The sequence below is a fragment of the Larus michahellis genome, chromosome 9 (assembly GCF_964199755.1).
Source record: "Larus michahellis chromosome 9, bLarMic1.1, whole genome shotgun sequence".
Lineage (NCBI taxonomy): Eukaryota > Metazoa > Chordata > Aves > Charadriiformes > Laridae > Larus > Larus michahellis.
The window spans coordinates 22,138,370-22,161,722 of NC_133904.1; the positions used below are offsets into that span (position 1 = coordinate 22,138,370).

Consider the following 23,353-nt stretch of genomic DNA (forward strand, 5'->3'; position numbering starts at 1 on the left):
GTGCTGGCCTTGCTCCTCTTACAGAGGATTTGCAACAGCCCACTGGGAAATAGACTCATAGAACGGTCTGGGGGGAAGGAACCTTAAAGCCCATCCAGTGCCACCCCCTGCCCTGGGCAGGGACACCTCCCACCACAACACGTTGCTCCAAGCCCCATCCAACCTGGCCTTGAACACCTCCAGGGATGGGGCACCCACAGCTTCTCTGGCCAACCTGGCTCAGGGGCTCACCATTCTCACAGCAAACAATTTCTTCACAACATCTCATCTAATCTCATCAAATGGCCCCTCTTTCAGTTTACAACCGTTCCCCTTGGTCCCATGGCTCCCCTCCCTGATCCAGAGTCCCTCCCCAGCTTCCCTGGAGCCCCTTTCAGGACCGGAAGGTCTCCCCGGTGCCTTCTCTTCTCCAGGCTGAACCCCCCCAGCTCTCTCAGCCTGTCCTCACAGCAGAGGGGCTCCAGCCCTCCCAGCATCTCCAGGGCCTCCTCTGGACCTGCTCGAACGGGTCCATGTCCTTCTTATGTTGGGGGCTCCCAAGCTGGACGCAGTTCTCCAGGTGGGGTCTCACGAGGGCAGAGGGGCAGAATCCCACCCCCCCCTCGCCCTGCTTCTTTTGATGCAGCCCAGGTAACACAGGAGTGAGTTTCCCCTGTCCTGGGGATGCGCATGGTGCGAGGTGGGGGAGGATACAGATTAGAGCCCAGGCACAGCCCCTTCGGCTGTGTACTGCCAGAGTCAGTGCCCCCAGCAATGTCCCCCCCCGGCTGGCGCTGCCCCCCAGTAGGACCTGCCGTGGGAGCAAATTACAGCCCAGGAGCCCAGCGAGGCTGAGCCTCGGGAACGGCTTCAGCCCTTGGGGCATTAAATGGCCCCATGAGACCACAGGGTGCAGCTCGACATTTCACAGCAATAAGGGGCTCTGCGATGGCCAGCGGTCCCCCGGCCATGGCACAGGGGGCTGCACAGCCCTGGCACCCCCAGCACGGGAGTCGGGGGCCAGGAGAGCCCCAGGGCCCAGCAGGAAGCCCCGGTTCATGCCACTGCCGAAAGCGGGGCAGCCTTCCCCTGCCCAGCTGTCACACACCCTTCGCCAAGGTGCATTTTAGCAATTCTTGGGCAGGCTCTGCTAACACCACATGTGATTACAGGGCCAGGCTCCTGGGTAGGTTTTACCAGCTCAGCCTGACGCATTTTTACGTTTTACAACCCTGCTTACACTGAGCAGTCCTCTGACTGCCTCTCCTTCTGGCTACGGGACGTTCCCCAGGGTTATGTCTTAGCCCTGTTAAAACACAGCATCGACTTCCAGGTTTCTACCTCTGCCAAGATTAACTGATCCACCTCTGCAATAAAAACAGGCTTTGATTGGCAAGCGGTTGGGTCAGTGAAGGTTTCTTGGTCCTGCCTGCACCGAGCTCACCTGCAGCTTGCCAGCACCCCAGCGACCGGTCCCCAAAGTCACAGACCCCCCCAACGCTCCAATGGACACAGACGCATCAGGTAGGCAGCATTTATTGATGGAAGTTCAGTACCGGCCCAAGAAAGTGACTGATCTCTCAGTACTAAAATTAACACGAGTGTAATCAAAGATTAAGATTTTACTATCTGCAACCCGCTACCTCATTAGTACCTCATTCATGGCTCACAAACTCAGCAGGAAGGCCTGAAATCCCCGAAAAGGTACAATTTGTTCACAGTGGTAAAACCTTTGAGTGATGCTGTCCCCTTACTTCTCACCTGCGCTCCCCTCCATGCCAAAAGCAAGCTGTGCCCCGCAACAGCGGCTCCTCCTCGGGAGTCATGTAAGGACAGGGCTGTCTGCGGTCCCAGCCAGGGACGGGGCAGTTTCCCTGCAAATGCCTGCTCGGCACTGGTCCTTCTGCCCCCTGGGGACACACCAGACATGGTCCCAGCTGGCCTCCAGACCAGCTTCTTCAAAAAAGCCCTAGGCTCTGAGCTTCGAGCCCGCAGTTTGCTATTTGCAAAGGGCATGGAGAGAATGACCCGATGGTGCAGCCGCTTCCCATAGAGGGGGCTGGCCAGGCTTTGTTCCACGGGCTGTCAGTCCCTGAGCGCACCCAAGGCAAGGTGCGAGTGGAAGGTGGATTATTCATGCAGGGCGATCCCGCACCCAGGGATTGCCATGCGGGAAGAGCTGCAGCAAGCACAGCCCTGGGGCAGTGGCGGGGCGGGCAGGTGGAGGCGCCAGCATCTCCATCCTTGCTTCAACCCATGCGACTGGTGACACCCTCCCCCAGCGCCTCCGCGCGGACAAACCCCACCGCCACACAGGCGGCTCTGCCCCATGGATGCAGGGACACTGAGGCTCTTCTGCGTGTGGGGTCTGGCGGGGAAGACCCAACTGCATGAACCATTGCCTCTAACCAAACAGCAGCGTAAACTGTGTCTGACCAAACGGTGACCAGTTTTGATTCAAACTATTCCCTATTGCTCTCCATTGGTAGTGACCTGTTAATGCTCTAGTGGCGTATCCCTCGGTGCCATTCACCCTCATTATCATTTGATTTTCCAGCTCTATTACAAAGCAGCGCCTGCATAAGGTGCAACAGCCGTACATCAGCCTCCTGCGGCCTCATGCTTCGCGTCTCAGGCAGGCGGCATAACGGGGGAGAGGGCCGGGCACTGCAGCATCTCAGGGGTTGTGGTCGGTGGGGTCACACTTCAGCATCACTTTGACCCCCTCGCCCCTCTTGGTGGTCTCGAACGCCTCCAGAGCCTTTTCCAGGGGGAAGCGGTGGGTAACCAAGGGCTTGATGTTGATCCGCTTGGATGCGAGCAGAGCAATTGCCACAGGCCACCTGCAAGGCAAACGGAGAGCAGGAGGTGAGAGCGGCCACCAGTCTGGAGCCCCACAGAAAGAGCACGGAGTCGCCTGGTTTCATGACAGTAACTCCCTTAGCCCAGGCAACCAAGGGGAGTTTTGCCCACAACAATCTTCCAGAGGGGGAACCTCAAGCATCAGGCATGGGAGATGGGACACGCCAGCTGCTGTGGGCTGTCGAGCACCGAGATGGCCGGCACTGCTGTACAGACAGTGGCTGTGCTTCACCCGCAAGAGGCTGAGCAAGTGAAAAATCACAGTAAACAACTGCGCTTCTGAAGCACCGGATGAAAAACACAACTCCTGTGTGTCACTCTCCTCTCGTCCAGCCTCCTTGCTTGCAGACCGATCGCTGGAGTTCAAACTCATAGAGTCGTTGCAGGGAGAAGAAGGGAAAAGCCTCAGTCAGCTTCCAACCTCTTCTTTGGCAGAGACTCACCCAATTTGACTGTCCTGCCACTCCATTTGCATGGGCCAAATTAGAGGGATTGGGACAGGAAGGGATGCAGCAGCTAATCTAATTCCCAAACTGCCTACTTAAAGACATCTCTCATTTTTCTTAAAAAAAAGAAAGGCTCCTTCTTAGGAGCCTGACTACATCTCCTAAATCCTTCCTGGAAACCACCTCTGCAGACTAAGCAAAGATTCGTGTTCCACTAGCAAGAGACTACAGCTCTGAACAGAGCAGAAACCAGGCTGCAAACGTGCGATGCTGGGTCTCGAGCCCTGCCCCAGGAGTAGAGGATCAACGAGAGGACAGCTGAGCTTCTCCCGCTCCCAGGGCAAGGCCAGCTTTCAGTACACTCAGAGTCCTGCCTGTCCATGAGCCATGCAGCTCAGTTCTCTGTAGAGAGCACATAACGCCTTCAGACTGGCTCCAGATGCACCTTCAGCTCCAGCAAAATGATGAAAACTAAACAAGGCTCTTGCTCATCCCAGCATTCACTGGTCTCTAGCAAGACTGATGATGTGACTTCCATGACGAGCAAGGAGAGCAGAGCTGGGCACCAGCAGCAAGGCTGGGTATGCTTGGCTTGGCATAGGATGCTGAGCTTGGGATTTTGACTTTTTGCCTAGAATTAATATTCCCCATATCCTTTGCCTCAAAAATGGAGAATAAAAGTTAGTCAGGTGGATGCCGGCAGGCAGGCAGCTTTTCACAAAGCAGCGTGTAGGGTCAGGGCCAGGCCAAGCTGCTGCTCAGAGATCTCCCAGCACAAAGGGTTGAAGCAGCTAAAAGCTGTGCGTTCCTCCCTGCCATGCCAGGAGCCAGCGCACTCGTGGACAAGCCAGTCTCTTCTGAAACACCCTCAGCACCTGGCCTTCCCTTTCTACAGGGCATAAGAGTTGAAGACACAAATGTTATGGGGTTTTTTTATTTTTCATTTTGGCCTGCTTACTTGCAGCAGAGTAAGGGTTTATTGGGCCTCTTCCTTTCTCTGCCCCAAATGCCGCAGAAAATGGGAGAGTGGGACAACCCAGCTGGGCTGGGGCTGCTTTGTTGTGGTCAAGTTTGCAGTCCAGGAACCAAGGCATAAAATGCAGGACACGTCAATCAGACTGTCTGCACTGTAGCGCTGGCATTTCAGAGTGAGGTTTAACTAACTGTAAGGAAAACCAGCCTTTTCCACATTCTCTCTCCTTATGGAAAGCAGGAATTTCTTAAGGACAGACTTGAAGACAAATCAGCCCATGCTGCACGAGACTCACGTGTTGCAGTAGCGGAATATCCCCCGGATATCCACCTCCCGCACGGCGGCGTTCACGATGGGCACAGTGACCATCTCGGGCCCCAGCCCCACCAGCACCAAGGTCCCACCGGAACGAGTGGCCTGGAGAACAAACACACAAATACGTTATGTTTTGCAAAATAGAGTCACCAGAGCCTGTGCAGCACTTTGTAAAAAAATAAAGCCACACTTTGTGGCTGTAATGGACTCTGCAGAGCAGAGATGCCAGGGGTGAGACAGGATGCTGTCTGGAGCCCATAAGCCTGAAACACACAATAAACAAGGCTTAAAAAGCGATCTCTGAAAAATCTCTGAAGGATTTTGGTATCTAAATCTCATTCTGAAAAATGATGGCACTTAGGAGGATGAAAAGTACTTGTGGATTTCAATGGGAGAGATTTAAAACTGAGAGCCTGATGCCCCGCTGGAATTTCTCTTTTTGCAGCTTGTCCCATGTGCCTCCTGCCCTTTCACTGTGAAGCTCCGCACTACCTTCTTCGCATCCTCCCGCTGGGCAGTCCACGACAACAAAACATCCCCTCCTTAACTGCTTTCTTCACCTGCTGGAATTAATTTTCTTAATTATCCTCCTTAGTTGGAGCTGTCCTACTTGTAGCAGCTCCCTGCCTGCGTAGCCACGCTCGGGGCTTCGGGGTCTTAGTGCAGTCTCTTTGGTAAGTGGTAAAGCACCCGAGCATCATCGAGCATCGAATCAGATAATTATCCCCCTGCTGCCTACAAAGAAGTTAACTCTTTAATTGTCTCTCTTACTTCGCTGTCTAATGAGCACCTTCTCTCCCCCACACCAAGCCCACTGAAACGAAGCACTATGGGAGCGAAATAACTGTCATTCACCATGGCGTCCCACAAAAAGAAAAGCCAGCACCATCATCGCTCTACCCCGGGGACAAGCGGTACTCACGTAAATGCCAGCCTGGATGCAGGCCTGCACTCCTGTACACTCCACTGTTATCTCAGGCATGCAGCCAAGCAGACTTTCCACTTTGGAGGCCACCTCCTGCGGGGTCTCATTCTTCACCTGAATGGTGAAATCTGCCCCCACCTCCTTGGCCTTTTGCAGACGAGAGGCAGACAGATCTGGGGAAAGACAAAACAAACCAAGAACTGCAGCACTCCGTGAAGCAGAAGGGGAGAGAGAACCTGAGCCTGCAAGTCTGCTCCCTAGCCCCATCTGATGTCTCAGCAGAGCCCCCTTGTTTGGTGACCAGCCATCAGTTCTCTCAGGAGAGAAGACAGACTTTGTTGTGTGGTAGGACGAGGTGGGAAGCTGCAGCCCACCCAAACCAAAGGGTTTCCCACCCTTGATGCAAGCAATCCCCCATCAAGGAGCCCTGATGGAAGCACACACGTCTGGGGTCTGAAGATGTGTTCGCAGGGCAGCAGGCAACCGAGAGAGAAAAGGGTCTGTGCTCCCTCCGGCTAATTCAGGTAGCCTTCAATGAGGAGACCTGCAGGGTGGAGACCCGCTCACTTTTCTGGGCAGGCAGAGAAGGCTGAGCGATGAGGACAACTTAAAGACACAGGAGATGCCAAAGACTTTCCAGCTGCAGAAGAGGGTGTGTTTCAAAGAGGCTGAAGCATAAACTCGCAGATGAAATCCACACTACGCAAAGCGATGTCTGAGTGAAAGAACACCTGCCACCTCTAGACCCAAGGGGTGATCAGTTCGTCAATCTCCCGATTTCTCTTTGGTACGGCAGGAACACCGAGAAGGTGCCAAGACAAACTAGAAGGCCAAGCTTAGCTCCCAAGGGCACGCACATCCATGCCGCAAGCGGAAACCACAGCAGGAACAGCCGTGGCCAAGCACCGGCAGAACCCCAGTGCACGCAAAGGCAAAAGGAGGCAGGAGGGCAGGACAGCCAGGGCAGTGCTGAGCTACACTCGCCCTGGCTGAACAGTGCGGTTGTGTCTAACCGAAGCTGCCACTGTCTAAGGCTGCACTGCCCAGCGTCTCTCTGGCAATGACTCTTTCATGAAGCAGCTTCACTAATTCCTCCACTGGTGAAAACGGACTGTAAAAACCCACGCTATACACACACTGCGCAAGCTAACCAAAGGAGAAGCCTACAATGAGGCAAAAAAAATGCCCCTCGCTTTCGCATTTTCCTTCCCTGGCTCTCGAGATTATCTGCTATTGCTCACACCCCAAGGATACCTCTCACAGGGCACCAGGCAGAGGCAAGGTTGCTCTGACCTTGCTCCCTGATGACCCAGAAATGACCTGGCTATGGACAGCACAGCACCGAGAAGCCTTTCCGACAGGAGACACCAGGCTCAGCGGATCATTAACGTGGCCATTTCACCTCTAAGGGTACCAGATGAGAGCAGATCACGAGCTCTCCAAGGGCTTCCTCAGTGAACCAACAGCAGATGCTTTCAGCTGAGCGAAGCGCAGAATGCATCGGTTGTCGTCTCTGAGTGCGTCCCTGCTGTTACAGACCTCTCCCATCCTTTTACCCTCCTTGTAACAGCACTGGAGGCTGCTGAGCTCTCTCACGCTGATTCTGTCACAGACAAATGAGCAGGCAAGCCCATTAAAAAAAAAAAAAGGGAGTGGATCTGGTAATATGGTGGACCTCAGATACCCCATTAACACAGAGCAACAAAGCTGGTGATGATAAATGTCTGCAAAGGCATGGCTGTACACTGGTACTCTGTCGAGAGGATTTTGACAGCACTGTAAATATCTTTTCATAGAATGGTTTGTATTGGAAAGGACCTTAAAGACCATTTAGTTCCACCCCCTGCCCTGGGCAGGGACATCTCCCATTAGACCAGGTTGCTCAAAACCCCGTCCAACCTGGCCTTTTGAAGATCCACAAAATGATTTGTACCACGGAGCGTGCTGCCCTGGCGGGTAGCCACACTGTTTGTCTCTTCTCTTCCACACCCCATGGAAGGAAGCCGCCCATCCCTCTCCAGGCGCCACTGGTGACCAGAACATCTCTGGAGATAAGGAAGTGGACAGCAGACAAGAAGAGTAGCATCTCCCAGGCAGAAACCACCTCTTCGCCTTGCACTGAAGCAGTGGTCAAGTACAGAGGCTTGTGTGTTGGCACTGGAAAAGATATCCAGATCAAAGGTGGAAACTGAGCTTAACAGCCAGAGATGTCCTACACCCAAAATAGAGGGGTAAGCAACGCCCTAGGCTTGAAGACTTGGAAAATGATGCCTTTGCCAAGACACACAGCACACCCACACACCACAAACTGGAAAATACCCATCTCACCAGGGCACAGTCTTCAGAGAAGTCAGAGATGGGGATGGGGGGGAAAACATCAAGGAAAAAGAGACGGAGGACGAGGCCACTGCTCTGACATGGGCCACTGACTCAGCCCCAGTGCTGGGAGGAAGCCAGGCCAGAGGACCTACGCTGCCTACCATGGCAAGTGTGACATTATTTACGGCCAGGGCAGGCGATGGACATGCCCACACCGGCAGCGGGAGCGCTCGGGATGCCGGGTGTGGGCACACCCACCGAGATGAGCACCCAGGAGACCTGTGGAGGGAGTTTCAAGAAGGGGTAACAAAAGGTAATAAAATGCAGACAAAGAAGGAAAAGCAAAGGCTGTAAAGTAGGGGCAGCATCACCCTGGAAGCCTTAACATGGGCTCTCATTCCTGGGGCTGCAGGAGGCATTTTTCACATCCGTTCCTCCCATGCTGTGAGCGTTGGGCCTCAGGCCACGTGTACAGTCATGACCCTCTGCTAGCTGAGCTGCAAGCAGAGACCTCCCACCAGCAAAAGCACAGGCATGGGCGTTTTTGAGGCACTTGAAACGCTCAGAAATACTTCTGCCTGGCATGGCAGGTGCCTCCCAAATCTCGGTGTACAGCAAGGAGACCACAGGGGCTCAACAGTGCTCCCAGCAGCGGACAAAACTCCCCATGAAGACTGGCCTCAAAACACCCGCTTGTAGCGGACACAGCTGGATTCAGCCATTTAGAGAATCTGCCCAGTCACTAATGTAGTTTATACTGTCTCTTTGGCAGAAATACATCCAGAGGCAGTGTCCTGGAGCAACAGGCCCTGCCAGCCAGTGCCTTTCAAAGTGGTCACAAAAGTCATTCTCTGGCAGCAAAAAAAAACCCCACACTTTTCCTGTAGTTGTCCTCTGGTTTGCTGACCTGGTTGGAAAGGAAGTCCTTGTGTCAGAGGGGCATACGGGACACACTGTCAGACCCGGTCCGGGCTGCGATAACATCTTGGTACACCTGGCCTAAGTGAATCACCGCTAAGCACTTACTGAAGCGGACAGGTCTGCAGGTTATCAGATGAGAAGGTTACCGTATTGTTTAGAGCTCCAGACACTTGTGAGTCTTGGGAAGGACCAAGTAGTCCAGATTTTAAACCTTACTGTGGCTGAACCCCACACAACTCTTGGGAAACTGGTCAATTATACAATTAAAGGGTTGCACCTTGCCTCTAGTCAGGAATTTGTTTTCACTTCCTGGCGGCTGGAGCTAATTAAAGTTTTGGCTGCCAGACTAAGAGTAGCCCGTTCTTCTATTTCTGCTCCCACGGAAGTTATCAAATTACACTTAAGCTTCTCATGATGGTTTACGAGCCAACTTAACATGCAAATATTCTTGAAGTTTTCACACTTTCCATGTTGATCTTCTTTCACAAAGGAGTTGAACTCTGTCCAGTTATTCGTCTTCCCTGACCTTGACTTCCAAGGTGTCTGGAGGCACTGGCAGCCAGGACTTCAGATTCAGGTAGCACGAGGGGAGTGGTTTCCCTTAAGTAGGAATTATTAAGTGTACCTTCAGTGGCAGTCAGAGTAAGGCAAGATAGCCCAACACCGCCATGCGAATACCCAAAGTGTCACTTCACTTGCTGGGGAATAAGGCTGCTCTTTTACACGCCTCTAAGGAGAAATGCAGGTTTCCAGAGCAACAGCAAGGCAGAAGGCCAGAAGGTTGTCCATAAATATCAATCGCAATCAAACTCAGCAGCAGAGCGGAGAAAGCCATAGACCTCAGGGAGGAGCAGATGAGGACCCATGAAACAAACCAATCTCCTGCACCCAACTGCAGTCCACTAAATACACCACACCTCACCCCTCAAAAGGGAGAACACTAGTCTGCCAGGAATAAAGCACTGCAGGGAGAAGAGCAAAGGTTATCAGAAACACGAATACCTTTTATCAGGCAAACTGCTTTATCTGGGGGGGAAAGGCAAGCTTTGGCACACACGAGCCTTTGGAAGGGTAGGGCTGAGCATTGGTCTCTAGCTACGGAGCCAGCTGCTCTCCAGGAGTCCCAGAGAAGGGACACAACCCCTTGGCAGAGACGTAACTTCCCAAAATTCATTGACTCCAGGTGTGCCAAAGGCACTCACCGCAGAAGCTGTGGGAGATGAGGTTTCCCCAGGTCAGGAAAAAGCTCTTCAAGGTATTTCTATATTTGTGTGCGGCTTGTTAAAACAAATACAAACATTTAAAGCCTTAAGTGCTGTGCAGACAAAGCTCTTCACAGACAAACACATTGTAAAAATTCCGTGCAACGAATTCAAAGAATCTGGTAGCAAAGTACAAGAGGGCCTTTGTGGGCAGACAGTCACCTCGCAGGTGTTGGCTCCTAAAGCTGACACAAAAAGCAGTTCCTTGAGAAGGGCACCAAAATCCCCAGCGGCAACAAGCCAAACTAAACCCATTCCTCAGCTTGTGTCACGTACAAATATTTGACTAGGGACAGCACCTCCATGGGTGTCTCTGAGCATCTCAGCCAAACACCTCTCAGTGGGAGATGTCAACAAGTCAGGATCATTACCCAGGCCAAGGCGAAGGGGTTAATTCCATGTAGCCGAGCTTGATGACCCTACAAACCAGGTACCGAGAACTTCCTATGGCCACCTGGAGCCCTGTGGCACATGCTATACAGACCTGCTTGCCGAAGTTCCCCAGGAGGAGTCCACAGGCAGAGGCAAAGCAGCTGCCAGTGTCACAGGGAAGAACACACTCAGGCAGGACCAGGGATGGGGCCTCAGGCTGAACCAGCTGCTCAGCCCCACCAACCCCTGCCAGCTCACCAAGCCCTTCCCCACCCAAGGACTGGGTCACCCACCAGCTCCTGCACCAGCTCAGCTCGGCAGCAAGGTTCCTCATACATGATTCATGAGGGAGAGTTGCTTTTCCTGCTATAGCAACCATCATACTCAAACGACAACGCTTTGCAAAATCTGAGGCCTGGACTGATCACATCCACCAAGGACGCGCCTGCAGGGTGGGGCCAGCAGAGCAAAAAATGCCCCAGACTCAGCAGCAAGAGGATTTAGAGAGGAGAAGGCAATAATCTGTCATGAGCTTCTACAGAAGGATGCTTCCGCAAAGGCAAAAGGGTGGGACCTGAATTTTGTCTCTCAACCCAAAGACAGAAACACAGTAATCGACAGGTCAAAAATACACCTGGCCCAAAGTGTGGGAGGTGGAGTAACAGCCTTCTGAAAGGTCCATGTTGGGGCTTTGGCCCGAAAACGCCGCAGCAACCTGTGCTCGTTGTCTAGTCTTACCTGTAACCACTCCTCTCAGCCACCACTGCTCAGAAGGATCAGAGATTAGTGGAAACACCACTTCCATGCTCTGTCCAAACTCCAGGTGGAAATTTCAACCAGGGAACCCCCTGAGGTTACTCCAGCTCTCAATTCTTCTGGGCAAGCTACACAGAAAAGAGCGTGAACTTTGAGGCGAGGTGAAGGGAGCTGGGCTGGGTTAGCAGGGCAAAGAGAAGGGGGCATCAAACGTCTCTCTGCAACAATCAGAATGGCAGCTGCAAAGACGATGGAGACTCATTTCAGTTGCAGACAATACAAGGGAAAATACCCACAAATGACAGTTTGTGAGTCGACCCCAGAAAAAGCTTCTTCATTAGGAGGTGGTGCAATCCTGGAGCAGGTACCTAGAAAGGGGTGATGTCCATCCTCAGTGGTATCCCAGGTGCACCTTGACAAAAACACGGCTGCAAGCAGCAGTGGACTAGAAACCTCCAGAACACAGTTATGCAAGGAAGGCCCATTTCTGAAATGCAGGGACCCTAAAAAGGCCACTTCGGTCATTGCGGATAATCAGTGGAAAATAAACCCCCCAGCAGGACAGCAGAAAGAAGGGCAGCAAAGGAGAACTAGAGGAACAATGTGGTTGCACACAGAAAGGACTGTGAAAAGATGTGTCCAGGCCATCACCTAGCACTACAAGAGGAAGGAAAAAACCGACTCGGAGCAAACCTCCAAGAATAGCTCTAAACATGGTATAAAATACGCTGTGTGCCTAGGTAAAGACTAGAAGCAGATATAATCAAGGTCTATATGCACTACAAGGAAGACAAAACCTGATCCTCAAGGCTTGACCTATAAGCCAAAGGCAAAACACAAAGCTGAGGTCAGAAGAGCTCAAAACGGAAACAAAAAAAAGTCCATCAGTGATCTGAGGCACCAGGAGCAAGTGCAGCTTCTGTAACTTGGAGCTCTGTCATACACACGCACTGCCTCTTCCCAAAACACCCGCTCAAAGTCTGAAAAAGGTCTCTAGGCTTGACCCAAGGACTACTCATTAGCCTCTGGTTTACCCTCCCTGAAGCACTGTAGCTACGCCACCTGCACAACATGTCTGTGCTAGGAAGCAGAAGTTATTACCCTGGTCCGCTAACCTAGCAGAGAAGCACCAGTTGCAACCTGCACCTTCTTACAGACCCCAGTTAGTGCAAAGATCAAAGTCTTGTCCTGGGGAATGAAGTGGTTATTAGGATTCCCTCCAGACAGCCACGCTACTGCCCTGTTCATGACCAGACTTTCCACTGGGCTTGAGCTGCCTTCCCCAGCAGTTACCTTGAAGGAATAGCGTGGAACTAGTCAGTGTTGTGCTGTATTGTGGGAAACAGGCACACTCTTAAGGGTTAAAAGAACTTACCTGTAATTACCACAGTCGCTGCACCCATCATCTTAGCAACAAGCACATTAACAAGGCCGATTGGTCCTGGGTACAAAGGGGAGAAAGAGAACATATACAACTGTCAGACGGCACCAGCTGCAGGCTCTGAACATGACCAGAGCTCAGCACATTCCCAGGCTAAAGGAGGCTCCAACTGTGTTTCCAGGTGGGCAGCTCTGGGATCACAGCAACACCACGGTCCCAGGGCAGTAAGACCAGCTGCTGAGATAGCAGCTATTGCTACAGGAGTGACTCCGCAAGGAAAACACCACCCGCTCCTCCGCTCCCGTGAGCTGGCAGGCTCAGCACGCCCAGACACTGCGCTTTGCATTTGGGCTGCTCAAAACGCAGCACTGTAGTGCAGCACGGGCAAGGACAGCCTCAAGGTCCCCCTTGGCATCCCTGTAACTCTGCCATGAGCCACACTTACAGCAGAGCCTGGAAGCACAGCTTGCGCCCTGTCCATCCCCCTCCATGCCCCAGCAGGCAGAGAACCCAGGAACTGAATATGTTCACCGTACCAGAGCCAGACACGAAGACTTTGCTTCCCAGAGTGACTCCCGCCCTTTTGCAGGCATGGATTCCCACCGAAAGGGGCTCGATAAGGGCTCCTTCTTCAAAGGTGACATTATCTGGAAGCCTGCAAGAACCAGACACACACAACAGTCACCAAAGAGGTTTATGACAGTGATGAGGAAAGCCATGACACTCAAAGACCAAACATGGGTCTAAATCACAGTGCAAAATACACTCTCGCCCTTGGTCTGCAAAATGCAGGACTGGAAGGCGTTTCAAGAGGTTATAATGCCTCCTTCCTTCCTCCAAAGCAGCATCAAGTACACCTAAACCATTTACCACTGAGGTTTGCCTAAGCACCAAACACAGGGATCCACAAACTTCCCCACACCATCTCTCCAGTACTTGGTGAGTCAACCCTAAAACTCCGTTGCTGCTCGATCCCTTTGGAATAAACCCCACAGTCGCGTATGCACCACCTCAAAGGCTGCCCTATGGCTGGGACACACCAGTGAGCTCCCAGACCCCTCATCTGGGTTGAATCATTCAGGTCCATGCTTTTAGAAAACATCTTGCTGCCAATGGTGACGCCACATAAAGCAAAGGCAGCCTGATCCAGGTCTCCCCATCACGCCCTGGATGTCCTCCCCTGATGCACCAAGTGTTTCAACCAGTGGACTGGTCCCAGCACACACCCTCCCAGCAGTCAGGGAAAACGTGTACAGTGGGTATCAAACACCTTTTAGACAGAAACAGTCTGATGGAAAAAAGCAGAGGAGGGTGAAACCCTTCTGAACTGCTGACAGAAATAAATCCCAGCCCCACAACGCAGCCCTCCAGACAGCCACCAGTGTGGGCTCTCACACAGCAGGTGCCGGGAGCTCTGCCTGCGAGGAAGGCTCTTCTGACAGCCCTGGGAAGCCTGAGGTCAGATCTCATCCAAGCCAACACGAAGCCAAAGTAACGGAAATGGCAGTTGTGGGAAGGCAGCTGTAAGATATCCATATGTCCCTTGTCTCCAGGAGGCACTGAAGGGCTGACTCCAAAAGTTCTGTTGCCTGAGAGTCGGGCATCGCACCTGCTCCTACTGGGTCTGGGTACTGCCCTGTCAATGGGGAGGGCAGCTTTGTGGCACCATCCCACCCCCATCAAATTACTCAGAGTACCCAACACAGAATCTGAGCACCTGCAGAAGGACAGACAACAGCTGCCCAAGTATACGAGAGCCCACTGAGCTCAACCATCATCTTATCTTAGCAAATCTGTGCTGGCAGAGCAACTTCATGCTCTGCCTCAGACAGCCACGGCATTGCTGATCTGAAACAGGGGAGTACCAGATCCAGGCTCTGCATTTCCCAGCTTTAAAAAAAAAAAAAAAAATAGCCAAAGTATTATTTACTGAAATTGGAGAAAAAAAAGCAACACCCTGGAAGAAGATAGCTACAAACCAGCCACTTCCTCCCAAGCAAAAACTTGTGATGTTGTCAGAAAATGTTATTTTAACACACAGGAAATCAGTGACAGTGGGTCTGGACAGTGAGAAGTTAGACCCTTCCAGACCAGCATCTCCTCCTGACAGCAACTGCTTGGGATCCACTTTGAAAGGAGCTTCCTGCCCGAGGATTCCCATGAGAAGAGCATTCATGTGCCTCCTTCCAACCGATTTGATCCCATAGGCTTCCTCTGCAGGCACCAAAGATCAATCCCAAGGACATTCCTGCTCATGGAAGTACCAGCTCCACACAGACTGAGAAAGAACAAGCTCGAGAGGCAGACCAGTCTCAGGAAACCACTACCTTAGACTATTTTTAACTCCTTGTGTAAATGCACTTATGTGGGTATAACGTCGCAGAGGTTTATTTGGGTTTCTTGCATATTTGCCAGAGTACTTAAGCACAGAGTTGCTTTTAAGCAAAAGTGTCAGTCCTGCCACACACTCAAGTTTGCTGAACTGGATATGAAAACAGCTGTGTAACACTGGCAGCTTAGCGGGGCCACTCAGAGCCACACAAAAAAGCAGCTTAGCAGGGACTCTGCTTTCTGTTCCTGTTCTGCTCTAAGTAGAATGACTCTGTTTCAAATGACAGAGCGAGGCATCAGCAGTCAAAGCGGTGCTTCCTGAAAAGCAGCGGTAAAGCTAGCTCAGCTCAAAGAACCAGATAAAGACCTTCAGGCATCGTCCTAAGTAAGCAAGGATATAAAAAGACAGCAGAAAAGAAATGAAGAGCAGGGAGCAAACGGGAAAAGGAAAATAATTAAAGGGTAAAACAGTGGTGACATCCCAGGAAACATGTAAGAAATGTTTGTTTCTGTCTGGCACCAGAGGGGATAAACTACACCTGCCTGAAAAACCCTCTGCAAAATGGCTGTCATCCAAGCCTTATACATGTTACTTATGGATCAGAAAGCAATAAAACCTGTCGTGTTCAAGAAAAGAGTGCTCACTGCGATACTCAGAAGGGCCAAGAGGCAATTGCTTCAGCTAACCCCCCCAGGGAGTATATATTTCTCTGCAGAGGGAGCACCGACTAACTTGTAGCAGTAGCTGGCACTGTGCTTGTAGTAGCGGCACAAGTTCCCATCATCAGGAGGCGTGGCGCAGAAGAAGATGGTTGGAGACAAGTTATATCGGCCAGTTTTGCAGAACTCATCCATTTCCCTTGGGACACCGGGCTCAATGGCCACTCGATCACCTGCCAGGGCGAAAGCAGACTGTTACTCGGGAAGAAGGTGAGCACACAGGTACGAGCAGCACTGAACATCCATGGAAGACAGCATGAAACCCTGGCATGAGTGACGTCTGCTAACTGAGACAGATCACACCGCACGTACCAGGCAAGTTCCTAACACTTCCTTCATGGCAGCTTCATCACCAAGATCTTCACGGGAAAGAGCCGGCGTTTCAGAGGCACAGACACAGAGCAGATGGAAGCTCAGCCACATACAAACCTCTCTCCAGCTGCCTTGCACTCAGCTTTAGCAGATGAAAAGGCAGCCCTCACCCCAGGCAACTGCACAGTGATCAGATTTTTTTCAGAATCTGTAGTAACTGGAAGAGGAAATAATTAGGACAGAGCAGGTAAGCTCTGCTGGCCACCAGCTGGAAAGGACTGTCCCTTGGGAAGGGAGCTCATGGTGCAGAAGCACAGGCAGGAGAGAGACAGGACCTCTCAGGGAACAGAGACATCTTGATGCTACGATGGAGTAGCCCAGGCTGCTGGAAGGACACATGCTGCAGGACAAAGAGTAATTATTTAACTGCAATCACAAGGCAGGACAGACTAAAGAAAACAACTGTGTGACCACAGTACAACTTGCAAGTACACATGGACACAAGACAGCCCTTTTTATTTGGCAGAGGACGCCAATTAAAGCCAAATCTCTCAGCGAAGCTCTCCACCAACAGACTTTCAGCCGGACACAGTGACATGTGGGAAGATGGACTGAAGTAAAGAGCCGTCTACACCACCTGTGATATGGCCAACAGGGGATGTCTTGGGGTGAGAGGAGCAGGACACGCACGTACTGAATGTTATCACAGCCTCCCATTATCTTCAGCTATGGGGCCTCCCAAGTTGTGTGTGGTTTCTTTGTATTTAGTAATCCTCAACAATTTCTCCTCCACTTTCCACCTTCATCCATGTCATCCTTCGCCAAGGAGCCCTGCAATCCCAAGCACAAATCCAGGCCAGGTGGGGAATGGCTGGAGAGCAGCCCTCAGGAGAAGGACTTGGGGGTGTTGGCTGATGAGAAGCACAACATGAGCCGGCAATATGCACTTGTAGCCCAGAAAGCCAACCACATCCTGGGCTACATCAAAAGAAGCATGGCCAGCAGGGCGAGGGAGGGAATTCTGTCCCTCCGCCCTTGTGAGACCCCACCTGGAGAACTGCATCCAACTCTGGAGCCCTCAGCATCAGAAGGTCATGGACCTGTTGGAGCAGGTCCAGAGGAGGCCCTAGAGATGCTGGGAGGGCTGGAGCCCCTCTGCTGTGAGGACAGGCTGAGAGAGTTGATGGGGTTCAAACTGGAGAAGAGAAGGCTCCGGGGAGACCTTGGAGCCCCTTCCAGTCCTGAAAGGGGCTCCAGGAAAGCTGGGGAGGGACTCTGGATCAGGGATAGGAGCCATAGGATGAGGGGCGATCATTTTAAACTGAAAGAGGGGAGATTTGATGAGATTAGATGAGATGTGAGGAAGAAATTCTTGGCTGTGGGGCAGCGAGCCCTGGCCCAGGTTGGCCAGAGAAGTTGTGGCTGCCCCATCCCTGGAGGTGTTCAAGGCCAGGTTGGACGGGGCTTGGAGCAACCTGGTGTGGTGGGAGGTGTCCCTGCCCAGGGCAGGGGGGTTGGAACTACATGGTATTTAAGGTCCCTTCCAACCCAAACCATTCTATGATCTTAGGTGAATGCTGTACCTGGTTTCCACTGTCCCTTGCTCTTGTATTGGAGGAACCAGACAACCAGGCAACCTTTACGCACCCTCTCCCTACCCTTCATGAGTCTTCAGACCTGTGTCACACATCATTGAGTTGTCTCTCCAGTGCCTAGCTCAAGTTCCTAACTCAGTCATTTGTCATAGAAATGATGCTCCACATGTCACCTCCTTCTCCGCCTCTGAAAATTTTTCACTTCTTTTATATCCCTTTGGAAAGGAGGAGACCAGAAGTGCATGCAGACCTCCAGATGTCCTCTGACTGAGTCTGTCCCTTTCCTAACACTGATTTGCATTTTTCACCATTACTGAGACAAAGTTCCCACACACTGTGTCTGAGCCAAAGGTCTCACTGTTCAGCAGTGATGGTCAGCCCATCATTTCAGATATGAAGCTGGTTTTGTTTTTTTCTGCCACAGAAACCACTTTATGTTTATCTGCATTGAATTTCAGCTGCATCTTATTGCCCAGGCACCCTTAAGGTCTCTCTGTAACTCTTGCTAGCTCTCCTGCGTCCTTTATACCCTGCCTAAATTGCTATCACCAGCAAACTTTGCAAAATTCACTGCTCAGACATTTTCTAGGACGTTCACGAGCATAGCGAACTGCAGAGGTCACACCATAGGGCCTGGTACAGTTGCTCCAGTGACCCCTCTCCACTGCAGGAGGCCATCTGCTCCTTCAAAAACACACACAGAGAAGAAACATTAACAGCAGGTTGTTGGCAAGAGCAACATACGTGCTTTCTGAAGCTTTATCTAGCTTCTTCAAAAGGCACCGTGTACCAGCATACGCTCTGCTCTGCGTTAAAATAAAGTCAGTCCAGTTCAAGATATCCCAGGATAAAGCATACCAAAGAAATACCATAAACAACAGGGGCCAAGCTGGGTGATTAATGGCAGCACAGTGACACCCACTGAAGGAGGTCACACTGTGCAATTCATAGCTCAGAACATCAGATAAATTTACCTCACAAAAACACACAGCCTGTTACCAACACATTCTCGGGAATTGATCAATAGGAAAACAAATAAAAAGATAGTTTTGATTCCAGTCACCTGGTTTCAGATGAGCCACTCCTGGTCCCACTTTGACAACAGTCCCGGAAGCTTCGTGCCCCAACACCATGGGGTCCTTCACCACAAAATCCCCGATTCGACCGTGCTGCCAGTAGTGAACGTCAGACCCGCAGATCCCAACAGAATGCATCCGCAGGAGGACCTCTGCCAGAAATGGAAGAACGGTTCCTTGTAGAAAAACTTACCTTGTCAGGCACTGGGAAAGCGATGCGCGTGCTGTCCCTGTGCCCCACAACAAAGGCCAAGCCAGCATCCAAACACTGGAATTTACTAGTATCAAATAAATGTACCAGAACTGCACATGCACACATTAGGATGGATAGCATATTCACGAGACACCTGCTGAACTACAAAACTATACAAGGATTTACAAATCAGGAAAGCTTAAAATGCGGTAAGACGCCTGTCAACAAAAGCTAATACAATCTAAGAGGAGTGTGACTGTCACCGGAGCAAGAATAAAGAGCAAGCCCATTTAATTTTTCCTTCTCCCCAGGCTACAGTTTCAGCCCTGGAGAGTTAGTGAATCAAATTTCTATCAGCCCATATGCCCAGCATATTAATATTTAGTCCTGCAATAAGATCATCTGATGTGTCCCAAGGGCTGTTGAATGTGAAACACATGAACTGATGAAACAGGAAGCAGAAAAAGCCAGAAAAAGGGGTGTATCAGTCACTGCTCCAGCTCTTCTTTTCAAGTGGAAACGCAGCATTATCTGTTTCAGCCACACATTCTTTTTTGGATTATTTTATACTTTCTCAGAAATATTTCATCTCGTCATAATATCAAGGAGCGACAAAAGAGAATGAGAAAAGAAAGAGGTTAGCAAAGAAAGCAGACAGCAGCAGTCATCTCTAGACCTACCATTGGGACCCGGTTCTGGGATCGGACGGTTTTCCTATGGACAAAAAGGGAAAAAAAAAAAAGCATTCAGTTGCTTGTGCATAGCCATGGGAATACCTCGTGGAAAGCCAGTCCAGGGTAGCTCAGGTAAATCCGTGAGGTGATCAGGTTTTTGGTTCTGTCTGCTCAATCAGGCGTTGCTGTGCAACGAGGAGGGACAGAAGTGTGCTGCCCACACTCCCTCCCGAAGCTCACCTCCTCTTGCTTGCACAGTGGAGTAACGTGGGCATCCATCTCGAGTGAGCACACAGCCAGCTTGTAAATCCACTCTCCAAATTATTTTGCAGTAAACTCCCCTCCCCTGCCCCGACAACAGCCACATGCTAAACCTTCCTGCCCTGGAACAGCCTCAAGTTTCAGCTGAATCCTTCATCCCACTGGCTGACCAAAAAAGTCACCTTCTGTAACCAGGAAGATTCTGAGCCACCTGTTTCTATAAAGCAGTGTTTGCGTTATTATTATAAAGAATAGAAAATATTTTTACTACATAATAATAATTCAATGTATACATCAATTATAAACATTACTGTAAATCACATTTAAAGTCACATCCTCTTGTAACTGGCAGGACACCTCTTTACGGCTTGAATAATAAAGCAGAAGAATAATCAGTGTTGTAAGTGGGCAGGATGGCCCAAAATCGCGTCAACTGGAGTGCAAATCAAAGTACAAATCAAAGTACAACTCAAACTTTCAATGAACTGAAAACAACTGAAATTTTCAATGTTCAGAACTATACCTGCATTTTTTCTACTTGGGGTGTTTGTTTTGTCCCACTAAGGACACAGCCCAGAGCCGTTCAGTTTTGGGCCCCTCGCTACAAGAGGGACATTGAGGTGTTGGAGCGTGTCCAGCGAAGGGCTACAAAGCTGGTGAGGGGTCTGGAGGACAAACCTTATGAAGAACGACTGAGGGAGCTGGGGTTGTTTAGCCTGGAGAAGAGGAGGCTGAGGGGAGACCTTATCACCCTCTACAACTACCTGAAAGGAGGTTGTAGAGAGATGGGGGCTGACCTCTTCTCCCTGGTGACAAGTGATAGGACGAGGGGAAACGGGTTCAAGTTACGTCAGGGGAGGTTTAGATTAGATATTAGGAAACATTTCTTCACTGAAAGGGTTATTAAACATTGGAATAGGCTGCCCAGGGAGGTGGTGGATTCACCATCCCTGGAGGTGTTTAAAAAAAGGGTAGATGGGGCACTTAGGGACATGGTTTAGAAGTGGCTCTTGTCAGGGTAGGCTAAAGGTTGGACTCGATGATCTTAAAGGTCCCTTCCAACCTCAACAATTCTATGATTCTATGATTCTATGATTATTTTTAAAAGAAGTTGATCTAGATGTAACTAACTTCTTATACAGAAAATATCCAGTAAGTGTGCAATCTGGTCACCCATCAGAGGTACAGACTGACTAAGCTATCTCAACGGGACCAACAGAACAGTCCGTGGCGAGAGATAACGCAAGCCGACTTCTAGCCAAAAATGTGTATGTGGCATTCCTCAGCCCAGAAAAAACACTTTTTCTTTTTTTTTTTCCAGTAACAGCTGTGCTGAAAAACAGACATCTTGGTGGAAAGTGAATCCTCCAGCCTGATTTGTAGAAAACAGGGAGTGACCAAACTAGAAGATCCCGAAGTGTTTCAGGACACGTGTTCTGCTTGCTGTTCATTGTTCACTGAGAGGTTCAGAGAAAGCAACTGGTGTAATTGAGGAGATGAAGGAAATACAGCAGTTGTTTTCTGGGAAAGGAAACATATAAAGAGAGGATATGGTACGTGCATAAAAAGCAATAAACCCCCAACTGGCAGCAAATGTGAGTCTATGGCAACTGCCTAAGATCAAGAGGAGAGTCAACAAAAATGAAGCCAACCCATTTTTGCATAATGCAGGTCAGCTATTGAAGTCACAGTGACACTCCCCATGGCCAACATGTTCACAAGAATCAAGAAGGGTGTGGGAAGTACGGGGAAAATTATCTCACCTAACTTTAAGTATCAATAACACAGATAACAAATTCAGAGTTCACTGCCTTCCGTGAGCTTTACGTGATCAGTGGGGCAATGCAACGACTGCCATTCAACTTCAGAGAAGCCTGGGAGGATCACACGTCGAGGGGCTGCCAGTAAGGCCGGGGGAGCACTGACGACCACCTCCAATGTCTCCAGCAGCACCAATATCCCATGGAAAACTCATGCATCTGGGCATAAGCCAGTTCAGAGACCAGCAACACAGACAGGATGGAGCCAGCACCCACCCTCACAAATCTCATACACCCTCCTAAATCGCAGGATTTTGGAAATGCGTTCTTGAACTAGAGGGACCACCTCAGTTCTCACTCACTGTGGCGATGCCTTTTATTTCTAGTAGAAGTAAGGTTGCACGTGCTTGTAGTGAAACTGCAGGTACATCAAAGGTGGTTGGGAGCCACACAGGAATTACCCACACGAACACCACGTAGCCTTTGGCACGCGTCACTTGAGCCGTGCAGGAATGGTAAAAAATCAACTGTTTCCCTGATAATCATCCCCAAATGAGCTGCTGCAGGTATCCAAAGTCTGCATGTTCCTAAAAGCCCTCCTGCCAGTACTGTTTGTACAGAAAACTGCCTGCAATGTTTGCCCATGTAAATCTTCCTTTCCCAACCTGGCACTTGCCAAACTGGCAAACAGAAATTTCCAGCAGCGCCCACAGCGGTTCAGCAGCCAGGACATCCATGCGTTCGCAGTCACAGAAGCGGAATCGGTGTGAAGCCCTGATGGAAAACCAAGGTCCCCCTCTCCACGAGGCACAAGCGTGACCCAGGCAGCGGCTCCCTTTGAACCCTCCTTCCCCCTTGGGCTCCCATGGCCCGACGAAGCACCGGGTCACCCTCCATTTCTGCTTTCTGAGGACGGCTCTTTCACGGGGCTGTCTACCGAACAGTACCCGCCACCGGTCCCTCCGCTCCCCGTCCCCTCCGTCGCCCCGCGACACCCAAAGAGGGGCTCGGGCGGCCCTTCGCCATGGGGCGGCCCCCTGCTTCGGGCTCCCCACGCCCCGCTTGCCCCACAGGTCGGGTCCCCGAGCGTGGGGGCAGCCGCTGCCCTTCCCCGCTCCCAGCGTGGGGTCAGTTCAGCTCACTGACCCGGCACCAGCCGGGAGGAACGGGTGGAATGGACGCCCCCCGCCCCCATACACCGGGACTCGGTCCCGGCGGGCCCCCGGGGAGCTGCTCGCCCGCCGGTGCTGCGGGGCGGCCCGGCCCAGCCCGGCTCCCCCCCGCCCCGCCCGGGCCGTGCTGCGGGGCCGCCCTCGCCACCCCCAGGCCCGGCCGCCCAGCGCGGCCCCCTCCCGGCTCCCTCCGCACGGGTCCCGCCGAGCCGAGCCGCGGCGGCCTCCAGGCGGCCCGCTCCCCCCGGCCCGTACCAGGCGCAGCTCCCCGGCTCGGTGCACCACCACGGCCAGATTCTGCCCCGGCGCCGCCATGGCTCGGCTCGGCTCGGCTCGGCTCAGCGCGCGGGTCCAAGGGCCGGCGGCGGGGCCTCCCGCGGTGGGGCCGCCCCTCTGCCCCCCACCGCCCACCGCGCCAGCCCCGGCACCGCCCCCCGGCGCGGGGCGGGCAGGCCCCGGCCCCAGACCCAGGCCCCTGCCCCGGCTTCAGGTGACAGCGCCGACCGCAAGCCCCGGCTCCAGTCCCCTGCTGTAGGCCCAGGCCCAGGCCTCAGGCCCCAGCTTCCAGGCTCAGACCCAGGCCCCGGCCCCGGCCCCGGCCCCGGCCCCGGACCACCTGGGTCTCCTCCACAGGGTGCCCGGAAGGCCGCAATGTCAGGCCCCCTCATCCCCATGGACTACCCCAGCTGCTGTGAGTGCGGGGGAAGTGGCTGCAGCTGGAGGCCCGCTGGCTGCCCTCCCTGCACCC

The 23,353-nt window shown here is 52.0% G+C and overlaps 1 protein-coding gene across 1 annotated transcript; it reads right to left on the bottom strand.

The window, feature by feature from the left end:
- Nucleotides 1-1,499: 1,499 nt before the first annotated feature.
- On the bottom strand, nt 1,500-23,012 carry SORD (sorbitol dehydrogenase). Its single transcript, XM_074601147.1, has 9 exons — nt 22,861-23,012; nt 19,419-19,452; nt 18,533-18,697; nt 15,576-15,735; nt 13,048-13,166; nt 12,506-12,571; nt 5,498-5,673; nt 4,556-4,677; nt 1,500-2,822 (listed from the first exon to the last, which is right to left on the bottom strand). Exons 1-9 carry the CDS (start codon nt 22,918-22,920, stop codon nt 2,657-2,659), a joined length of 1,068 nt encoding a protein of 355 aa, XP_074457248.1. The 5' UTR covers nt 22,921-23,012; the 3' UTR covers nt 1,500-2,656.
- Nucleotides 23,013-23,353: the final 341 nt, after the last annotated feature.

What these genes read in the sequence shown, in the direction of transcription:
- SORD (XM_074601147.1), bottom strand. Translation starts at nt 22,920, where the DNA reads ATGGCGGCGCCGGGGCAGAATCTGGCCGTGGTGGTGCACCGAGCCGGG. An exon ending in CCCAGAACCGGGTCCCAATG is followed by an intron (nt 18,698 to 19,418) that starts GTAGGTCTAGAG and finishes CATTTCTGGCAG; the next exon opens with AGGTCCTCCTGCGGATGCAT. An exon ending in GCATCCAGGCTGGCATTTAC is followed by an intron (nt 4,678 to 5,497) that starts GTGAGTACCGCT and finishes TTTGTTCTCCAG; the next exon opens with GCCACTCGTTCCGGTGGGAC.